The 18446-nt window shown below is 41.2% G+C and overlaps 4 protein-coding genes across 6 annotated transcripts; 1 reads left to right on the forward strand and 3 right to left on the reverse strand.

Annotated features, from left to right (window-relative positions):
- Positions 1 to 59: 59 nt before the first annotated feature.
- Positions 60 to 1984, forward strand: rbm48 (RNA binding motif protein 48). Of its 2 annotated transcripts, XM_026299979.2 has the most exons (5): positions 60 to 323; positions 503 to 693; positions 784 to 929; positions 1105 to 1664; positions 1761 to 1984. In XM_026299979.2, exons 1-5 carry the CDS (start codon positions 195 to 197, stop codon positions 1821 to 1823), a joined length of 1089 nt encoding a protein of 362 aa, XP_026155764.1. In that variant the 5' UTR covers positions 60 to 194; the 3' UTR covers positions 1824 to 1984. The 2 variants fall into 2 exon arrangements, with proteins under 2 accessions (XP_026155764.1, XP_026155763.1); XM_026299978.2 differs by having other exon boundaries at positions 1105 to 1984.
- Positions 1930 to 4201, reverse strand: clxn (calaxin). Of its 2 annotated transcripts, none has more exons than XM_026299980.2 (6): positions 3327 to 4201; positions 2949 to 3107; positions 2654 to 2758; positions 2407 to 2558; positions 2143 to 2247; positions 1930 to 2052 (listed from the first exon to the last, which is right to left on the reverse strand). In XM_026299980.2, the coding sequence occupies exons 1-6, from the start codon at positions 3748 to 3750 to the stop codon at positions 2005 to 2007; spliced, it is 993 nt and encodes a 330-aa protein (XP_026155765.1). In that variant the 5' UTR covers positions 3751 to 4201; the 3' UTR covers positions 1930 to 2004. The 2 variants fall into 2 exon arrangements, with proteins under 2 accessions (XP_026155765.1, XP_026155766.1); XM_026299981.2 differs by having other exon boundaries at positions 2949 to 3126.
- A 143-nt stretch (positions 4202 to 4344) lies between these two features.
- On the reverse strand, positions 4345 to 13303 carry sytl1 (synaptotagmin-like 1). The gene is made up of 15 exons (XM_026299977.1): positions 13167 to 13303; positions 11739 to 11865; positions 10229 to 10380; positions 10016 to 10139; positions 9885 to 9930; positions 9748 to 9790; positions 9618 to 9658; positions 9182 to 9298; positions 8865 to 9031; positions 8663 to 8765; positions 8203 to 8364; positions 7763 to 7841; positions 6810 to 6909; positions 6515 to 6720; positions 4345 to 4781 (listed from the first exon to the last, which is right to left on the reverse strand). Exons 2-15 carry the CDS (start codon positions 11861 to 11863, stop codon positions 4639 to 4641), a joined length of 1608 nt encoding a protein of 535 aa, XP_026155762.1. The 5' UTR covers positions 11864 to 11865; positions 13167 to 13303; the 3' UTR covers positions 4345 to 4638.
- Positions 13304 to 14227: 924 nt separating this feature from the next.
- On the reverse strand, positions 14228 to 17922 carry cd164l2 (CD164 sialomucin-like 2). Its single transcript, XM_026300465.1, has 6 exons — positions 16606 to 17922; positions 16126 to 16212; positions 15837 to 15929; positions 15707 to 15748; positions 15320 to 15479; positions 14228 to 15073 (listed from the first exon to the last, which is right to left on the reverse strand). Exons 1-6 carry the CDS (start codon positions 16682 to 16684, stop codon positions 15058 to 15060), a joined length of 477 nt encoding a protein of 158 aa, XP_026156250.1. The 5' UTR covers positions 16685 to 17922; the 3' UTR covers positions 14228 to 15057.
- Positions 17923 to 18446: the final 524 nt, after the last annotated feature.

Genomic DNA, 18446 nt, shown 5'->3' on the forward strand with positions numbered 1-18446 from the left:
GAGATGAGTTTAAAAAGTGTAGTAGAATTTGGAAAGAAGGAGAGAGGAGGAGTACTGGACTAAGAAATAAAATATACAGGAATAAGACGGTAACGGTACAGACATTAGGTGGCAGTAATGCAGCTTGAGGATGCCAACAGCTGAAAAAACACCAAATACGAAGAAGAAGGAACGCTAAGGTTACTTCCAGGAAAATGGCGGAAACTGTCAGCAGTAGTTCAGACTGTTGGGACGTGCCAGAGGTTTATAAACATCACGAACAGCAAAAAATATGCGTCTCTCGACCAAAGTATAGAGAGGGAAGAAAAGCAAAAGCGGTAAAGGTACGAGCATGCCTATGTGTGCAAAATATCAGCAAGAAAAAACTCTGTATCTATGTGAGACTACCTAACAGATAACCTACAGTATATTTACAGCCTTTTCTTAATGATCCCACCTAGCCATTGTTATTAACATAACAGATTTTAGGAAGTGTAATCGCGTTTGTCTTGTGCTATATTAGGTGTACACTATCAATTTAGAGTCCCGTTACCTCATGGTCCAGGGAGTCCCAGCCATTGGAGTGATGGCAGAGCTGATCCAGCTGTGTGCCCTGTATGGCGCTGTGGAGGAGTACAGACCCCTGGATGAGTATCCTGCTGAGGAGTTCACAGAGGTTTACCTCATCAAGTTCCAGAAACTCACAAGTGCAAGGTTCAGGATGCGGCTTAACTTGTTCATAATACTGTACCAGCAAAGTTGACAAGATCTGCTATATAATTTTGTTTGAAAATGTTGTTTCAGAGCAGCCAAACGACACATGGATGAGAAGAGCTTTTATGGTGGTGTGTTGCATGTGTGCTATGTCCCAGAATATGAGACTGTGGAAGACACCAGACATAAACTTCAGGACCGGAGAAGATACGTAATAAGGACAGTTCAGAATAAAGGTACACTTGAACATCAAATTTAGATTTACCCTCAAAGCTAAATCTGTCAGACTGCTGAAAAACCTTAAAAGTTATCCTGCATCATTTTTTACAGTTTGCAATATAATCTATGCTTTTTTCATAGCCAAGATCATGTTATTGATACTTTTTTTTCCCCTTGTATTTTGTTATGAAGCAAGGGAAAACAAACAACAGGAGGGAGCATATAAGGAGCCTACAACATCAGACACAACAACCACATCAGAGGGGACCATTGCCAGACAAGGCAAAACCTCCAATAGTGATCATACACTGGTGACTTCAAACACCAGCCATTTTTTAGGCTTTCCTTTATTGCCATTACCTCCTCAAGAGCATTATTTCTGTGGACATAAAAATCAACACAGGAATATACCAACAGAAGACAAAATGGGGACTTTGCATAATGCTATAACTGAGACAAAACACCAGCCCGAGGAGAGGTCAACCTCTCGTCAAATCTCTTCAGACACAGACAAAAGCTCAGGACGCAGACTGACTCCAAATCAGGCTTCTGCTATGAGATTTGTCCCAAGAAACACAAACTTGGAGAACAGGAAACGCAGAATGGAAGAGGCTGCAGAGCACTCACTAACTGATGTTTCTGGAAAAAATGAACCTTTGATTGGCCCACAGCTACCTGAACCACCTAAAGTGGACATGGAGGATGAGTCACTGAACACAACTGTCAGCCTCATCAGAAACACTATGAAGCAGGTAACCAATGATCAGATTTGTTTGTATCAGTTAAGAACAAAATTAATTCTTCTATGCTATAATTAATGCCACTAAAGTCACTGTCGTCTCTCTCAGGCGGGATCCGTTTGTGACCTCAGACCAGTGGAGAAAAAGATGAAACCACGTCGCCGGATTTGATCAGACTAGCTGTCTTAGTGTTAGATTTTTACAGAAATCATTGCTTTTACTTTGGAAAATAACCATTTTCTAATGGCAACTAACTTTTATTTATACATTTTACATCGTGGTGAAAAGCACTATTGTAAACACTTTTGTATTAAAGAAGATGTAACTGAAAATGTGCATGAATAATTTTTCTTCATTGTTCCAGTTCTTCATATACATGCTGCTCAAATGCCTTGATACTCTGAAAAGAAAAACACAGACTGAAATTAAGATTTCCTGACTCAGCAATTTAAATTATTACCTTTCTAATCAGCCCTTAATTTGCAATTACCGCCATGTCAGGGAGGCATGTTCCAAAAGCCTCAAGTAATAGGTTCTCCTCTCTCACAGCCTTTTCAAAGTCAGCAAAAGACAGCCTGCCGTCATGGTCATGGTCCTGTGGGTGGGAACAGTGGCAATAGGCTACATTCAACTTCTTTTTTATAAAGTGGGTAATGAATGAAATCATTTAGTCCCCTTCTCAAACATAAATATTTCAAGCTAGTAATTCCGCATGTTACACCAAAACATGTTTAAACTGCAACCATCCCCTTACCATCTTCTTAAGTGTGATCTCCACCAGGTCTTTGACTCCTTCATCTGGGTCCTCTTCAGTGGGCTGTCTGATGAGACTATTCTTTAACATGTGAAACATCTCCTCCCTTGAGATGTAGTTGTCACTGTTCAAGTCGTACACATGAAAGCAGTCTGAGCCATGCACAAATACAAGAGTTATTAGGTTTGTAACTGCTGTTTTCATGGAGGTGTATATTTAAGCAATAATAATTATTTTGGAAACTTACATTTTATTTTTTCTTCTAAGGTCCCTCTAAGGAAAACAGACAGTCCCTCGATCCATTCTTTCATACTAACGAAGCTGTCGTTATCTTTGTCAAACGTCCTGAAGACTGAGGGACAGATCATCAGTAACACTCAGATCATGCAGCCAAATAATAAAGTAGCTATTTTGCATCCAAACTGCTGCTAATTTATGAATTTTTAAATTTGATCCTTCCAAATAGTTGTCATCCTGCACACTTGTCAACAGCATCAAAGAAGCAAAAGCAAATGTGTTTTTACATGCTAAGCCCAGAATACCTCCATCCATGATCATGTCATCAGTCATCCCAAAGGTGTTGTGCAGTATGCTCCTGAACTTCCCTCTGTCCAGCCCGTTCACAACTCTCCCCATGGTAGTTGTCTCCCCGACCAGCACGTTAAACTCTCGGATAAGGCACTCGACCTCGTTTTTATTGACTAGTCAGTGGGAAAATGGCTGACATTTTATATTCTAATGCATTAATTGTATAATGTTTTGCACTTGTATCATAGATAACTGACAATCAAAAGTAACAAGACTAACGCTAGTTAACAGCGTGGAAATTGCACCTACTAGCGTTAGCACAATAGACTAGGTTACCTAGCTAACTTTAACATAGGAAATTACACAAGAAAAGGTTTTAGCCGAATACTTACAGTGCTCCACTTGTTTTGAAATTGTTTCAGCGAGAGTTTGTATTAACTTTCTGCTCACAGCAGAAATTTCTGACATGTTTAGCGGTAACACGCCGGACAGCCAGACCTCCAGTCTTCCCACAGGGGCGATGTTGATATGCCGTCGCCTTGGCAACCACTTAGCGTTCAATGTGCTGCGTGAGACTGAAGAAAGAGACCTGAGAAAAGTCTCTTTATTTACTAATAAACAAAAAAATGAACAAGCAGAAAATTCTTCTAGGGACGTGCGTATATATTTATTACTGTCTGTGTATATAAGAAATACATTAGATGTACAGATGAAGGAAGACAGACTTTGACCAGATGAGATCGCTGAATGGACCGAGAACTTCAAAGACATAAAGACAAATGAGTTAATAGAAATGGTTTCTAGATTAAAACTCATCCCGGGAGTGACACATAACCCATATGGTCTTATTAAACTTTATTTCGGAAACCAAATAGGTCCATTTCCGGGTTTGTTGCAGCTTTAAATAGGAATATTAAGACTGCCCTCTGCTGGACAGGAGCTCTGACTCATGACAAATGTCTTATTTTTACTGTTTAATGAAGGGAGAATGGATACCTGATGTAAAACAGTTTACTTAGAATTTTTTTTTTTTTTAATTACCCAATAGTGTCTTCTCTTCTTGTGTTCTTGACGTTATTCTTCACGGTCCCTTGTTTAATTTGGCTAGAACAGCATATACAAGTACAATCTCTGACCACAAGCTGGTAGTCGGCTAATCCACCAAAAGGAAAAACCGAATTTGTTCGACTTCAGACATTTTCAATCCTATCCAATCACTGCAATTTTAATAATTATGTGATGTGAATAATATCTACATGCTGTTCCAGGATGAAAGTGATTAGGCCTATTTTTCTGACATACTTTAAGAAAAGGATACAGAAAATCAGCTCATTTGTGGTTATTCTAAAAACTATCATCATTACCTTGATGTCATGTCAGTTAAGTAAATCAGAAACACTTAATGATTAATCACTTCAGGCTATTTAATTAATAAACTACAATGGATCACAAATGGACTTTTGTCAGATGAGACAAGCTGAACTAAATCACACAAGTAAAACATTTGAAATGCAGAGACTTGGTCATTAATTCAGAGCACTGCACCACTGCTGACTGCTCTGTTTCTGCGTTAATATGCATGAAACACAAAAACAATACGTGAGTATAACTGTGATAGAGAGGTTACATTTGCCTATGAGCTGAGCGTCCTTTTAGCCCAGCCAGTATTTGAACAGGTGTGTGTTTGTGCAAGGTGTGACTGACTCATTCGGGGCGTCGTGTGAGGTTAGTTCTGATTGGTAGTGATGTGTCAATCCAGTGGTTTGGGTTTTCGATTACGGAGTTCCACGCGGCGACCTCCTCTTGTGTGGAGTCCATCCAGCTGACAGCCTCACCGTAACTCTGGCCTACAGTGCCATTAAAAGGAAACACACTATTCATTATTTATGTTAAATTCACCACCGCAAGCCGCACACTGTGGAGTGATGCCCTCCATAATGAAGTCACGAAAACAATCGCAACTACTTTGTGCACAATAAAAGGCAATGTATCAATGGTCGTGGCTCACCTACAGATAGTGCACAGGATCACTGGGAAAACGATTCTTCCAAGAGAATAAATGTCAGGTATTTAGAACATGCCTGAACTCCAGAAATCATAATCACAGCCCCTAAGCTGAAAACAATAAACGTCTACAGACGGAGGCCTGGATACTCTGAATACTAATTTCTAAGGAGATCTATTTACAACAAGCAAATTCTCAACAGAGTGGTCACTTCCCGACACTCTACTGACAACAGGAAACCCACAGTGAGGCGTAATGCAAGGCTGTTGCTCTGTCAGTGGTTTGAGTGCTACACACTCCTAATCATCAATAATAAGTATAAGCATAACAACATTATCAATATCAAGCTAAACTTCTTCACAACTTAAGTCATAATTGTTTCCCCAAGGTCACTAGTGACACTAACTTTAGCTCATCCTGCAGTGTAGGTGGTAGATTTCAATAACCCATGATGGGAAGCAATGTAACACCCACACTCTGGTAACCTCGAAACGACCTTGTGCTGATGACAGGCTCATCTGAAATGCCTGAAATGCCAACAGGACAAGATGAAATAAATGCAAACTACTGAACTGAAATACGGTCACCATGCTGCTCCTAAACACCAGTGTAGATGAAGCATAAAACTGCTTTTATGACACTGACTACAAAGCTGATCATAAAATAAACCAACCAGGCAACCACCCCTTTAATGACCCCTCCCCCTGACGCAGAAGCTGTTGCAGTCCTACAAATCAATGAAACGTCACAGCCCCCATGTGATAACTGAATTTATAATCACAGCTCAGCACAAAAAAATGGGAGGGGATGTTGTCAACACTGAATTTTAACAGGAGACGCTGGACGCTTTATTTATTAATCGCCCTGCAAACCTTCTGTAATATCCAGTCAAGTCTCCAGTTACCTGCTACCTGACATGAGTGAGTTCATTTAAAAAGCACCTTGCCAATGCAGCCCTGAGCTGAGAGTTGCTGGAGAAGAGATAAGATAAAGCCAGCAGTACAGACCAGGCTGGTTTCCACAAGGACTGCAATACTGAAGGATGCTCTCAGAGCAAAGTAAAGACAGGACCATTTGTTTTTCTACTGTACTGTTGCCTACAACATTGCCACAACAGAGGGCCTCCCCTGAAACAACAGAGAGCTCCCTAAACAACCAGTCTTATCAACCAGGCTGATCAAAATCTAAAATGGTGTTCTCTGCTTTCTATTGCCAGCTGTTTCAGCCTTTATCTGCTTCATGTATACTAATTACAAGCTTCTAAATGCCTGTGGGTCCTACTCCTGAAAGTGTTAGGATATGAAGCATTTTATATTTTTGGAAACAGAAAACAAGAGAAACAATAAACTGAAGTATCTATCAAACAAACAATACCTGATGACAGTAAAAAAAAAAAAAAGAAGAAGAAGAAGAAGAAGCAAAAATCAAGAATGTGTCAAGATGTTAAGCACTGGCCCAGGTCAGTTTGTTTGTGCATGTGAACATCTGCCTCTAGACCATTTTTAAGAGCAGAAGTAAGAGCTGTAGCACTTTAATGTGTATTAAAGTAATAAAATGTACAATGTAGAGACTCACCAGTCCCACAGCTCAGACGAATCCCTCCTAGGATGTGCGTCTTTAACCCGTCGCGATGCCAGACAGTGAGCTCAGCGCAGGCCTCTCTCAGGTCACTGGTGTGGAAGCCGTCATACACCATGGTGTGGTTGTAGGTGGGGCTGATGGAGCGCTTCATCACCCGTGTCTTTTGACCGCTCTGTCGACTTGCATCTGGGAGTATGTAACTTGTGGGGGTTTAAAGTATGATTATTAAAGCCTGCGAGTTAAATTCAACCACGGTTTGTTTCAGCAGTTAGATCCAGAGTCAACATACCTTCTAACAAACGAGTCTATGTTGCCACCTTTGTTGGCCAGGAGACCCTGAGCCTCCCGAAGCCAGATGTGCAGCTCTCCTGTCAGTGGCAGACCACCACCTTTACACACACAGAGAATGTAGGAGTCTTTAGGTGATCGTGGTATCCACCTTAGTGTCAAACTATACTTCGCTCATGTGGGCGATGTCAGCGAACATGCTTTTAATCATCTCACAAATATGGCTGAATTTCCTCCAGTTTTATCTGTGAGCAACATCAAGCAGACTGACTATTTTAATTCTTTCATATCTGGTCTAGCCTTAAAAACCTTACAAAACCAGGTATGATTGATTTAGAAATCTGCTGCCTGAGACCTGACCAGGACCAGAAGGAGAGAACACATCATGTCACTGTTTCAAAATTCTTACATTAGTTGCCTGTTCATTTCTGTATTTATGTTAAAGCTTCAACTTGTTTTAAAGCACCCCATGGTTTCCAACTATTTGTGTAATGTGTATCCAGTGTGCAATCCAGAACTGCCTCAGATCCTCTGCCACTTTTAGTTTTATTCCAAAAAAATAACTTTTAGCAGCTTTTATGATAAAAGCAAGTGGATCCTCTTGCCTGAGGATCTGAGAACGGCTGAAAGTGTTTATGTTTATAATGGGAAGTTAAAAATCTCTCTTTAGTCTGGCTTTTGATTAGAATATATAATGATTATTATTTATGCTGTTTAATCACTTATTATACTTGTTTTTAAATGTTCTACTTTTTCTATCATATTTTATTTGCCACTGTGTTTTATCTGTTTTATGCAGATGTTATCTATTCTAATTTATGTTATTCATTTTTTCTGTTGCATTATCAGCTAGTCAGTGATCTGTAAATCATTATTAACCTGCACAGAAGGTGCTATACAAATGAAGTTTGACTGATGGATTGATTGATGATGTGCTGGATTTGCTCTGCTCACCCTCAGATCCGTCTGGGATGAACTTAAGAGACAGTATGATGGTCCCACGAGTGCCAACGGAATCTGGATTCAGATGAACCTGTGGTGGTGGGTGAACAGGGGAGTAGGAAAAGAAGAGGAGAAGACAAAGGAAGAAAAGGGAGGAAGAGGCAGAGTTGTGAATGCTGGAAAAGATTAAGGTTATGTAAAACCTTAGTTGATATTCACAGCGTGTCTCTCCTCAGCTCTCCCAGACACAAGAGACGCTCCTCCCTTTACTTTGTGTAACAAAGCTGCTGAAACTACGGTTACACAGAGACTCGAACGAAAACAAGTGTAGATGCAGCCAACATAGAATTTTAGTGAATATTAGTCCTGCAGTATTCAAACACACATGCTAATCTATGTGATTACATGAGTGTTTATTAGCATGCACGTCATTCATGTCATGTCTCCTCTACCCGCGGCTGCAGGTCCTGCCACAGTGGCTGAGTGTAGGTCCAGTCCCAGAGGCTCAGAGCCACTTCCACCTCCCCCAGGAACACGTTCCTTCCCAAGGACTCGGCATGCCACACAGACAGGTTCAAAGTCCGACTCCGCAGCTCCCCAACCCTCACTTTGTACTGAAGGAGGAAAATCAGAACAGAACACTTAGCAGGATGGAAGGGCAGGCCAAATACTATCTGACCTTACATTGATGGAGACATATGGTCAATTTAGAAAATGCTCTTCTCTGTTGCCATAAGATGCAAAAACTTTAAATTTGGTAATTTAGCTAAAGGACATTTTCATGACGGGGGAGAAAGTGACTGCAGTGCATGTTGCAGGACACGTGGGGAAGAGCCGAAGGACAAATGGCAGATGGGGGATTTCTGTGAAGGCTGCCGCTTTATGTAATATGTAAATGAGAGAGTGTCTCACTTTGAGTGTCTGATCATAGACTGGGTTTAGTGTCTTCTTCTTCACTGAAGTTTTCTTCTTACTGTGACTCGACTTGTCGGGCAAGAGATAAGCTTTAACATATCTGTGAAACACATGCACGCACACAAACGTTATTTGACTGATTTTGTATGTGACATTATTGCTGCAATATTCACAGGCACATGTCTACACTGTGACTTACGGGTCAGAGCGGTTCTTGCGTGCTGAAGCAATGTCTTCGCAGCGGTACACTTTGACTTGCAGCTCCTCCTTCTGGGTGTCGTAAACCAATGAGAATTGGATACGGCCCCTCACCTCCACCACACCAAAATCTCCTGAGCTGAAGAGACTCATCATGCTTCCACCGAGCTATAACACACACACACGCACACACACACACACATACGCAGAACAAAGATCAGCTCCTACGTCACTGTCCTGAGCTGAGTCATCTTGCGTCGCTGGATGGCCAATTTATCAAAGGTGCCTGCGTGCATGCACGTATGTGGGTCTCTGTACCGTGTAGCTGGAATGAAGGCTGCTGGCAGAGCTGCTTGTTTTCAGGGAAGATGGATCTGGCTCTGTCAGGCTGCTGCTCAGAGAGTCAGTGTCCCCGTTGTGACCGTCAAAGTCATTCTAAACGCGCACACACACACAAGTTTCTCCAATGCACTGTCACTACAGACCATCCATCAGTTGTTTTTTATTTTTTTATATCTCCCTACGTACATTAAGTCTTTAAATCTATTATCCTCCGTTACATTTAAGAAACAAAATGTGTGATTGATTTTTACATTTAAATAATTAAAAACATTGGGTCTGTGTGTGTGTGTGTGTGTGTGTGTGTGTGTGTGGAGTGTGTTTGAATGGGAGTTTAAATAATCAGTTCAGTGCAGTGTTTCTGTGCAACCATTAGTCGTGGTAATGTGCGGATGTGGGTGTGTGTTACAGTCACCTCGGGTCCCTCTGAGTGGCCATTACTTCTCCTTTCACAGGCTATAAGCAGAATGATTAGTTAATAATAGTACACAGAGGTACCTGCAGTAGATGGGTACAGACGTGCTGAGACAGAAACACAGATGTACCTGTCCCTTTGGATGATGAGGAACTATTCTTATGCTGGAGATCCTGGAAGTAGAAGATGGTTTATTAATATCTGAGTGATTAGTTAGAAAACTGATTCATGCACTGAAACAAGAAACTAGCATGCACACATGCACACCTGTTTTGTTCTGGGCGTAGGTGTAGGTTTCAAAATTTCTTGACTCCTGAAGGAAGAAATGAGTAAAGGTAAATGCAGTTTCAGTCTAATCTTGCAACAAGTTTATATTATTTTTCTCTGCCCACACTGACCCTCCGCACTCCTCTTCAATGTTGTCCTTCAGTCTTTGCTCTGCCTCGAGAGACGGGTTGTTATTGTTGTTGTTGTGGGACATTTCCTCTGCCTCTCCATTAAACAGTCCAGTCAGGGGCACATCTGTTACCATGGCAACAACCACAGACCCATCACTGGGATATCCCAACACCATCAGAGAAGCAGCTCAGAGCATTACACTGAAAACCGACCTCTGCTCTTTGTCTTTCTGTGTCGTATTGTGGCGCGGACGAGGTCGCAGCCGGATGTCCGGTTGCGATGGCGTTTGCGGCACTCCTCGCTGAACCATGAGCCCGACAGGTAGCACAGACGTACCGGGTCTGACTCTGTCTGCTCGAGGTTCCTGCAGCATTGACAATGGGCCAAGTTAAATAGCAAACAATCAAAACCTCTAGTCTACAAAGATCAGCTGTTGTCAGCTGATGCCAGAAACTAAATAGTCACAGAATGTAAAACACAGATAAATGTCAACTCTACTAATAAAAAACAAACATTTGGTTTGTTATTTTCCAGTGTTCACTAACAACAAGGTGCTTTATAAACCCTTCTTACTGATACATTCACCACCCTGATAGTAGAGGTGAAAGCATCTACAGAACAAAGTGGAAACAATTTTGATAACTGATGAATTATTATTATTATTTATGAAGCAAAAATTCCAAATTCTCTCCAATTTAGCTTCTCTTAAATAAGGATTTGCTCCCTACCTTTCTGGATGGTTTCTTTGTTTCATAAACTAAACAATGGGTTAATGCATAAAAAAAAATCCAGACATTAATCAATAATTAAATGTCTCCTATTTAAAGATTAATCAAAAACGCCACAACAGGAAGCTTAACTATTAGACTATTATTAACACAACCACAGGCTCTATAGAGATTTAGGACTTGGGTTTAAGAAACCAAATTGCAGAAATACTGTAAGTGGCTGAGATGTTGACACATCTGCTGCCACATCATCAAAAACCTGGAAATTGTTATGAATATGTGCACTGGGATATGAATGAAAGGTTTAACATTTGTTTCATTTAAAATGTCTTATTTATAGTTATTTGACCTTTCCAACTAGTTAAGGTACCCAATAACACTGCAGTGAAAAATGACAATATCTTTTTAACCTAAAACTTCAACATGAAGGTGACGGTTTAAAAGAAATTTTGGTAAATGAGTGGGAAAAGAAATCACAAATACAGATGGTTCTTTACATGTGTACTGTGTGATACAATGACACAATGAAAATCCTATCTCATTCTCCGCCTCGACATTCTCCGCCCTTAGGGAAAAGGGAAGTTATTGTGAGTGATCGCCTTTATCCTAAGATGAAACATTCATATCTTCATGGGAGCGGTCTCTTTCAGGATGAGAATGCCCCCATCCTCTGTGCATAATCTGCCTCTAAATGGTTTGATGAATATGGAAATGCTGTGAATCATATGCTGTGGCTTTCACAGTCAGCAAATCTCAACCCAACTGAACCCATTAATGGGGGATTTTAGGCCTCCAGTGCTCCCCGCCATCGTCCTCAAAACGTGAGGTGAATGTCTATGTGATGACATTAAAGCTTTTCTGAAGGTTCATGGTGGTTCGACTCCTTACTGTGATATTTTAGACCATTTTTTACCCCTTTAATTTGTCCCCAGCCTGTATGCTAGTGTTATTTACTGGACAGAACTGGCACCTAAATAAAACAGTCACCTCTGACCTTATACGGCCTTCATCATGATGACGTAACTCTGAGTCACGCTGTAAGACCTGCAGGATGGTTGACTGCTCTTCTTCTGTCAGCTGGCTTAGGTCAAGGAAAGAGTCAGCCCGTTCCGCCTCCATCCCTGAGAGAGAATCACACACGGCAGCTACTGTAAATCTCTGGTTAAACAACTGTGCTAATTGTGCTGCCTAATGTTGTGCCAGGATGCAAAATAAACATGCTAAAGGATATGATGTCATTATATTACATGTCATTGGCTTTCACAATGTCATTATATTTTTAAAAGTATTGAAATCTAAATTATGCCTAATCTAGTAGGCTATTACCTTCATTATAGGAATATTTACTCCCCCTAACTTTGTATCTTTTCAGTTCTGGATCATTCAGAAGACAGGATGTTGTAGAGTGTGTAAGTAAACATTTTCACTTGCCAAATTAGTGTTTCCCAACCTTTTAACCCTGTGACCTGCTAAAATGTATCATCTACTTGTGATCCAGCCATCACATGTTGCTTATGTCGCTAAGCAATGACCCCAGAAAGAAACAAGGATTAGAAATATGAAAAAAATACATAAACTATAGCCTACTCTGTGTTTTTTTTTTAATTCCTGCAAATCATGTCCACTTTCAGACCAGGGTACAGTGCACTTTGAAATAGTGTGTCCTCCATTAGCTGTGGTGGGTGAGGACACATGCTGCTTTAGGAAAGGCTATTCCTGTCTGCTTCTATCGCTTTCAACCTCTCCTCTTCCAGACAGCCTCTACTGTAGATGGTCCATTACAACTATAACAAGGCCTGAAAATAACCGCTCTGAAACTGGGAACATGGTGGTAAGGAAGGACAGCAAACTTCTCTGTGCAATAAGCGCAATATAATATTTGTGTCTATAAGCGCGCATGCGTGTGTCTCCACTACCTTGAGGCTAGTTACCTCTGAGTAATTAACGCATGCGCAATGCGATTGTTACTCTGTCCAAGTCTTAAAACAGTTTTTGGCAAACAGTATATCATGCGACGAGTGCACTACAACTTTCACACTGTGACACTTAAAACCAACACACAATAATAATAACACTGTGTGTATTGTGTAGCAGGCCAGTCGACCAGGCGGTCCACACATATATATTCCTACTCTTTTTTTTTAATCTGAAGTTGCAAAGGTTTTGCATCTAAAGCGGATTGAACAGGCGCAGTTTCATTTTTACGCAAAATAAGACTGGAATCATTTATTCTCCAATTCGGAAAGATGGTTAGTTAGATGAGGTTTCTCTAAAAATGTCCGTGCAGCACTTTCCTCATCATGAACGCCGCGAGAGAGAAGACACCTGTCGCCACGTTGGATCAACGCTTGAACCCTCATCCTGTCGCTTTCATTAGAAATACGCACAATGAAAACGCAAAACCAAACCAAAACTGTGTTACCTTATTCTTCTTCCGCCAGTGTCATCTGTGAAAAGTATGAGGAAAAGTTTTCCTGCGTGCGACGTATGTCTGTATGTGTGTATATATGTGTGTGAGCGTGTGTGTGTGTGTGTGTGTGTGTGTGACCGTCCAGGTCTGTGCTGAGTAAACGGAGTGAACACGCCCTCCAGTCAGTGTGCACAGGGGCTGCACTCAGCTGGGAGGCGAGAAAGGCGGAACAAACAGAAACTGCAGAGAGAGTACGGCCTCTCTGTGTGTGTTTGTTTGATTGTGTGATATGACTCACAAGTACACGGATGTTTCACCTAAATGCAGGGGTGGAGGTGGGATCTAACTTTCCTCCTTGTGGCTGTCCACACCTGCTAAACACACACCTGACCACACAGCAGGGCCACTGCTGCTGCTCATGTACAAACAGATATTTCTGCTTGTTTTAAAAGGGAACATAGAACAGCCTGCAGCATCTGAAACCTGCCTGCAACTGTGTTGTGTGTACTGGTTTTCCCTTTCACAGACTGGAAGTGTGTTTGTGTGTGTGTGTTTAGGGGGAGGGGGAGCTCTGATTCAAAAAGCCCTGTGTTCAGTCCTGTCTTTTGTCAACAGACTTGGATGAAAGCCAAAGTCTGCCCAGTTAGGAAACTTATTTGTGTGAGCTTATTCAAGCCTGTGGGTCCTGGCTCCGATCATGGATGGTGCATCCAACCAGCCTCCCTCCGTCAGAAGGCCTACTTTGTCCCTGCTGCATGCTGGGATCTACTATACTGGCGTCCAACATGTGTATACATATAATCAGTTCACTCCCTCTGCTGTTATGGGCAAACACACACTCAACACACAGGCCTAGTGCACAGTCTCTTACAGTGATTTAGATGTTACCAACTCCTCATTTGCATACAAGAAAGCAGGCTGAGAGAAACAGGCATTTATCCAGGCTGGCAGATGTGTTAAATATTTTTCATTCTAATTACATTGCAAAAAAAAAAAAAAAAAATCCAAACATTTCATTATAATCAGTTTAAATAATACTAACACAAGCAAATGGGATCAAAGCACATCTCTTAGAGCTGTTATTAAGGGATTAAAGCTAATATGCATGTAATCTGAGCAGGAATTTTACTTCTTGAGCCGTAATGATTATTTATATGAGGTCTAACCCTGCCGGTGCTTAGATGTTAGATTACAAAGTGTAATTTTTATAAGGACCTGTAGGAATCCTTGAGATGATTCCTTATGGGCTCCTAAGAGTCCAAATTAAATAATTATATAAGATACATATTTTGTTTTCATTTTGATCAATATTATTCAGTTTCTCATTAAAACACTAGAAGGTTATGCAGTTCCTTGTAAAATGAATAAATACCCTTAAGAGGATGGACAAAATCAAATTCCTCTGTCTTATTTAAATCAATTTTACTGTCAAAATGTATAATGACCTCATCTACATGCCACCTGTTCCATAACTGCACTATAACATTACTCAGCTAAAACAGCACACTTGATACAGCAGGTTGTTTTGTAAAATGAATTCATTAAATTAACATGGGTGAAGATATGTGATGGACCTGATCACAAACATAACAAGCAGAAAATAAAGAAAATATCAGAGCATGTTTCTTACAGGTTGATTGTATGAATGCTAACAGGTAAAAATATGTCTGAAACATGGATATGGTGCTATACACAATAAACATATATAGAAACACTCATTACACGATGCAGTAATCTAAGAAAAACATCACCTTATCAACACACCCATCCCCTAAGGGTGCAGAGGGACCAAACCAAAAATCACAGTGGCTCAGAAAAAAAGACTCTTGTCGTCACAACTGGATGAGTCACTGCTCTGTTGTCTTCCACCCTCATCTGTGTGTGTCCTTCATATATGTTCACTTCATTGTGGTTGCTCTCTGTGTATAGACAGACAGTTTTGGTACAGACAGATAGGGCTTTGTGATTAGAATCAAAATACAATCTGGAGGGATGTAGAAGGTGAATCATGTCGTACTTCGGGTGCTAGTGCACACTCTTGCCACCAGAGGCCGACAACAGATTGTTGCTTCACACAGTGACAGACACATTTACATGCACATACTGAAAACTGGTGCAGTCGAGCTAAATTCTCTGTACTCTAACATCTAGATGCACAAACTTACATGGGGTCATAGCTGCTCTGCTCTTTGGATTTCAGGAAGCGCATGGCGAAGAAGCCTCCTGCCTGCAGACACAGCACCAGTATGATGCCACCGATGAAACTGGACATATCAAACTTAGCCTGGGAGAACTCTGGGGATGAGTTGGCATCACTTTTATCACCTGATGGGAAAGGACAGAGTTTAATGGCTTTACGGTAAAATTACATAAAGCCAGTATAAAGTGCAAAAAGAGGAGATAGTTAGGTCTTTTTCTGAGAAAGTACTGACATAATAAGGAAAATAACTAAGTGAATGGTGCTTGGGGACATTTTACTCAGCTCTTATGGAAAGTAATAAATGTCTGACACAAGAGAGAGGGGAGGGAGTGTAAGGGGATGCTGATTTTACCTGAGTCACCATCACCTCCTCCTTCAACATTAGTCTCTACAACTGGGAAATGAAACACACAGGAGAAACAAGACTTACTGAGGTTGTAGACAAATATCTTGTATTAAGTTCAGAGGGTACTGTTTGCTACCTGTGCACAGTTCAGACACTCTGGTCCAGCTACAGTTCATGGCGATGTCTGTTGCGTCTCCCGCATCATTCACGCACATGCCTGTATCATTACCTGAGACACAAAGATAAAGCATTTGTGTATGTGTGTGTGGATAATGTGTCTGTTCCTGACATACTGAATAATTCAGCCCTCTTGTAGAAAGCTTATGTTACAGCAGCTATGATGATTGAATTTCTATCAGAGGTCAGGGGTGGGTGTTAGCGTGTGTGTGTGTGTGTGTGTGTGTGTGTGTGTGTGTATGCGTCACCATCTGGACAAAGTCTCCAGACACAGTTTGTCAGGTTGAGCATGGAGTCTCCAACGCACAGATCACACGACTGGGCTTGAGAACAGTCTGTACGAGGGACAAAACTTGTCAGTCAGCTGAAAGTGTCACTCAAACCAACTGATCAATAGATTGATCGGAGCATAATTATCTTCCCGCAAAAACACTTCAAACAGCCTAATTATTGCAGGACATCCCATGTCAGTGCCATAGAAGAGACATTAGATCCTGACATACATCTCAGAGGTCATGTGAGTTTGCTAGAAATAGCTGCCTTCACAGTAAATGAGGTAAAAGAAATACTCATGGGAGGACTCAGATCAGGCTCTTGTTGAGTTAAGGAGACATTAGAAACAGCATAGAAAATGTAGGAAGGGACACCAGGTGTCACTCAAAATGAAAATACTCTGAAACAGTCACAGAGTAAGAAAATACATTTAAGACATGCAGATGCAGCCCTACCTGCTTGTGAGTACACAGAGGGAACCACTGCTAGAAACAGCAGTGTGGAGGAGAGGACCTTCAATACCAACTGCTGCATCCTGACATCCACAGAGCACCAACACCTGCTAATGACAGCTGGAAATGTTGATGATTTGAGTTGAATTTTTATTAACTAAAAAAAAACTTCAATAAAAGTATCTCTGACAAGTCCTCAGAAAGGTATAGTTGCAAACAGAGAGACCGTTCCCAGCCAGGACACAGAGAGAAAGAGAGAAAGGTGAGAGAAAAAGAGATCTGTGTAACATGAGCGACACCCAAACTTGGTTCCCTGGCAACCAGTTGGCCCAGCTCAACCCTGATGAAATACACACCAGTTTGGACGGACTGACACCGGTTTACCTCAGCAGGCGGTGCACACATATGTCCTTACAAAAGAAACAAGCTCACATCAGTAAAAATGGATAATTACATTTATAACAATCAAGAATATTGTTAATCAGCATTTTTTACTACTCAGATGTTTCTGAATTCTCTCTTTTTTAAGACTGGGGTCCCCAGGGGTCAGGACCTCTCTGGTTTGATGAAATGAATCACAGTTCTTACGCTTCATCCTCTGAGGACCTTGACTGTTTGTACATAACAGCAATCCATCCAGGAGCTGCTAAGATATTTCCCAGAATAAGTAAAAACTTTGACTTGATGGTATCACCAGATTAAAAGTCAGACACACACAAGTCAGGTGCATTTTTTTTTCCATGTGCAAGATTTCACATCAAGCCATCTAACAGGTGACATTTCAGTCAAAACCACACGTGAACCACATGGTGGCACCAGTGGAAAAAGCAGTACCATTAATATAAGTACAAAGTGTTACTGAGATCCAGTAATTGTCAAGATATTTAGCAGAATCATATGGCTAAAAAAGTGTTAGGTGATGCATGACTTTATGTTATTTTCTTGAACATGTTCATCTATGCAGGCAGTGATAGCTCCTTAAAAATCATTTAGTCACAATGATGACAGTTCAGTCTGTCATTCCTATCATGTCCTGGAGACAATCACAAGCTAAAAAGGTCACACAAAAACACATAATGAAGTTGGAGTGGGAGCTAGAGGTGGTCAGACTAATGTAGTCAGCCTTTACGTCACTACTGAAATGTGTCACTGACTGTGATGAATTGCTGCCCAGGCACTTGTCTTCTCAAACTGGTTTATCTATAACAAACAACAGAGACAAGGATTTGAAGTTCATATATGAAGCAAAGCCAGTAAGTGGGCCAGGGTGGAAAATGGTGGATAATACTGGGACGCCCTTCCTCCTCTCTTAGCTTTGTCTCTGTACACAAATATGTAAAAGTACAGGTGTTCTGACCTTCAGACGTTTCAAAGTGTTGTTTTGTCATGTGGATGCAGGCATGGCCCTGGGCTGGGCCCTCACAATCGTCTGCACCTCACGACACATTTTTCAGCTCTGTGCAGTGAATTCCACCATCACCACCTCCTCCACTCACACTCACACTCACGCGGCTCATGTACTCCCACATCTCATACAGTATGCCCTCTCTCATGGCGTCTGCAGCTTCACAGGAAGGCTGGTTTGTGTCTTGCTATGATTAAAATAACACACACACACACACACACACACACACACACAAAGGGATATTCTGCAGTGTGGTCGAACACGATTTCCTCCTCCACTGATGCCTTCACTGCTGACAACAATTGACACACCAGAGACAAATAAGTGGATAATACTGCAATCTACAGCCCACGATGGCCAGATGACATTTGCTAGCACAAATACACATATATAATTTGAATACATCAAGGAAATGGGTGCAGGGGGTTAAAAATGGACA

The sequence above is a fragment of the Mastacembelus armatus genome, chromosome 11, assembly GCF_900324485.2.
Source record: "Mastacembelus armatus chromosome 11, fMasArm1.2, whole genome shotgun sequence".
Taxonomy (NCBI): domain Eukaryota; kingdom Metazoa; phylum Chordata; class Actinopteri; order Synbranchiformes; family Mastacembelidae; genus Mastacembelus; species Mastacembelus armatus.